This window comes from Pterocles gutturalis, unplaced genomic scaffold (genome assembly GCF_000699245.1).
Source record: "Pterocles gutturalis isolate BGI_N339 unplaced genomic scaffold, ASM69924v1 scaffold43894, whole genome shotgun sequence".
In the NCBI taxonomy this organism is placed as follows: domain Eukaryota; kingdom Metazoa; phylum Chordata; class Aves; order Pterocliformes; family Pteroclidae; genus Pterocles; species Pterocles gutturalis.
The window spans coordinates 2,192-5,706 of NW_010137293.1; the positions used below are offsets into that span (position 1 = coordinate 2,192).

At 51.6% G+C, this 3,515-nt stretch overlaps 1 protein-coding gene across 1 annotated transcript; it reads left to right on the forward strand.

Moving 5' to 3' along the window:
- Nucleotides 1-566: 566 nt before the first annotated feature.
- LOC104468445 (merlin-like) lies at nt 567-3,172 on the forward strand. The gene is made up of 2 exons (XM_010082568.1): nt 567-698; nt 2,852-3,172. Exons 1-2 carry the CDS (start codon nt 574-576, stop codon nt 3,042-3,044), a joined length of 318 nt encoding a protein of 105 aa, XP_010080870.1. The 5' UTR covers nt 567-573; the 3' UTR covers nt 3,045-3,172.
- The last annotated feature ends 343 nt before the right edge of the window (nt 3,173-3,515 follow it).

Here is a 3,515-nt window from a genome sequence, read left to right on the forward strand (position 1 = left end):
TGCGTTAAAAGATCACCGGCTGAAAAAGAGCCTCGTAGTCTGCTCTGCAGGAAGGTTGAGGCTGGTTCAGAAAAATGAGGTTGTGAGTAGTGTTGTGTCACGAATAGAGGTGTTCCTTCCCTTTCCCCATGGGAATAACGGGATCCTTCCAGCTCAGCAGGGTGGGATACACCCCGCTCCAAGAGGAGTGTGCTGTTACCTGTGTGGCAATGATCTGAATTATTGTTATTGATAAGAAGAGTGGGCTGTATCAATAGTCTAAATTATTATTATTGATAAATTTAGCAGAAATCAGAGCAGATCAGACTTTAATCTCTGCAGTAACCGTGTGCTTTGCTCATTGATCGGGCGGCAGATCAAAGCTAGAGGGACTCTGCCGTAGTGCTCCGGCCAAACCTTCCCGGGGCTGGAATGAAACGGTCGGATCAGGACTCATTACAGCATTAGTCAGTACCGCCTTGGGCTGCGTGCTTCGGCGCTGCTCTGGTTTTACCTCTGCGTTACAGAACATTTGCTGTAGGAACACTAGTGAAGCCAAAAGTGATTCATTTGTTCTCCTCCCTTCAGCAGCCCATGAACTCCAGTACGACAGCGCTGCCCGCCGACCTGCCCAGCTTCAACCTCATCAGCGAGAGCCTGGCCTTCGACTTCAAGGACACGGACATGAAGAGGCTTTCCATGGAGATCGAGAAAGAGAAGTACGTGGTGCGCGTCCGGTCCAGCCAGGGCTGGGGTCTGCGCTGCGGCTGCACTGGGGCTGAGCTGGACTTTTATGTTCTGGATGAGCACTGGTGTGGGGTGAAAGGCGGAGAAGGCTTTTGGGTTGGTTGTTAGTAGCTCTGCCCGGAGCATGATGTAGCTGCGGGCTCAGCGTTTCTCTGGGTGACGATCCGGTGTCACCGATGCATCTCTCCAGCCTGCTTAAAGGTGAGTTTGAGCACACTGAGCCCAGCACCCATCAGTTCATAGAATCCCTGAAGGGTTTGGGTTGGAAGGGACCTTCAAGCCCACCCAGTGCCACCCCCTGCCATGGGCAGGGACACCTCCCACCAGCCCAGGTTGCCCAAAGCCTCATCCAGCCTGGCCTTGAACCCCTCCAGGGATGGGGCATCCACAGCTGCTCTGGGCAACCTGGGCCACTGCCTCACCCCCGCACAGGGAAACATTTCTTCCCCAGATCTCATCTCCATCTCTCCTCTTTCAGCTTAAAGCTGTCACCCCTCGTCCTGTCCCTGCACCCCCTGACCCAGAGCCCCCCCATCTCTCCTGTAGCCCCCTTTCAGCACTGGGAGGTGCTGGAAGGTCTCCCCGGAGCCTTCTCTTCTCCAGGCTGCACACCCCCAACTCTCTCAGCCTGTCCTCGCACGGGAGCTGCTCCAGTTCCGGTTCCTCTCCGGCCGGTTAACCCGGCTCCGGGTTAGGCTGGGATTGTCCCGGTTGGTAGAAGGAGTTAAGAGCAGTCGTGCTGCTGGTGCTGGGCTGTTGCAGGCTGGCGTTGGTGCGTTTGCAGTGTGTCCAGAGAGCGCAAAGCTGGCTGTTGTCTGTGCTGAGGGCCCGCATTAGGGCTTTAACCCCTTTTTCTTGGAATCTGTGTCATGTTTATATATAAAAAATGTGCGCAAGCAAGTTTGGATGTGATGATGAGCTTTGATCTTGTGTTTTCCTGAGGGTGTAAGTGTAGCCTTCAAAATTACAAATTTAGCAGAAATCAAAGCAGATCAGATTTTAATCTCTGTAGGAATAATGTGCTTTGTTCGTCGATTGGGTGGGAGATCAAAGCTAGAAGGACTGTGCTGTAGTGCTCCGGCCAAAACATCCTGGGGCTGGAATAAAATGCCCCAGGATCCCAGAGGACGGTTTATTTTGCCTCTGCTGAGTCCTGTCTCCCGTGTAGGAGATAACAGACCACTGTGCTAGAGGCAGAGGTTAGAAACATTCCCTAAAGCCAGAAGGAAAAAGCTAGAAGCTGCAAATAACAGGATAATTCCCGGTTCTGCACCCGGGTTGCGCTAACTAGGTCAGCCCACCCTCCTGAGCAGGCAGAGCTGAGAGCAACAGCGCTTCTGCTGCCTTCCCCGGGACTGAGCGCCTTCCGCGGCGCCGAGAGAAACCTCGCCACCGATTTTGGCACTCGGAAAAGGTTCATGTTAGTCTGCTGGTCCTCTGACCTGGGTCTTGTGTTTAATCACAAGTACAAGGCTGGCATGGTGTGATTGTTTTTTTTTTTTCTCCAGTTAGGGCTGTGTCCTGAGAATGGGTTTGGGGTTTTTTTTCTTTCTTTCTTTTTTTGGGAGACCTTTCTCTATCCCAGGGATGCTGTGTGTCTAAAAGGTACCTGATATTTTGGGGGCTGTGCTTGCTCCCGCACAGTTTACAAGCTAAAATCCCTCTAAACCACAAGAAGTCAGAACATCAGGGTCCTTCCTTCCTGGAAGAATTCGTGCTGTTGAGCTTGGGAGCTGGGTTTGAGATAGGGAGCAGGGGAGTCGGGCAGACGGGAACTGTGTGATGTTAACCTGCATCATGGTGCAGCTTTGCTCGGAAATGGGGAGACACAAACACCATCCAGCAGCTCCAGTTTGGCTTTATTTTTTTACAGTAACATAACTTGCAGCTTTGTTCTTGGGTCAACCGTCTGGGTCCTCTTTAATAACAATCAAATCATTGCTTGGAGTAGTTTACTGTGTGCTGTGAACTCCTGTTGTCAGTTCCATGCGCTAGAAAGGATGAAGAGAAGGATTTTTCTTCTAGAATTCCGTTACCGGCTGCCACGGTATCATGTCACCACGTGCAGCTGGCCAGTGCTAACCCCAGAATTCTTTTTTGTGTGTGCCAGGGTTGTGTGTGCCAGGGTGGAGTACATGGAGAAGAGCAAGCACCTGCAGGAGCAGCTGAATGAGCTGAAGACAGAAATCGAGGCGCTGAAGCTAAAGGAGAGAGAGACGGCTCTGGATATATTGCACAACGAGAACGCCAGCCGAGGCAACAGCAAGCACAACACTATTAAAAAGGTATCGGAGGGCTCCAGTTTGTATCTTGCCTGATGAAATCCTTTAAAAACAACCAACAAAATAACCCTTCTGTGTGGGTTAGCTTTTGCACAAGTTGTTATAATAAAATTCTTTGATCTAGGCTTTCTTCCCCGGCTGCTTAGCTTTGAACCAGGGTGCAGGGAATTCTGCCTTCTGGGGGCTCCTGGGTTTTTTTTTTGCCCCAACCAGGGCAGGGGAAGGGATGCAAAGGTCTGGAGGTGGGAATGTCTTGCTGAACCCTAACAAAAGCTGCACAGGGATGCTGTCAGAAGGGCTCTGCCACCCCAGCGACCCCAGGAACAGGAAAAGCCCCACCTGCAGCCGTTCCCTCAGGCTGGAGTGTGGCTGGTAGATAAGGGCACAAATATTCCTGACTTACGGGCTCCCAGTAGAAAAAGCCCGGAGCCTTGTCCTTTATTTTAATCTGTCCTCGAATAACCTGTAGCACAGCTGCAAATACTAACGGCAAAGCCTTTCGCTAGC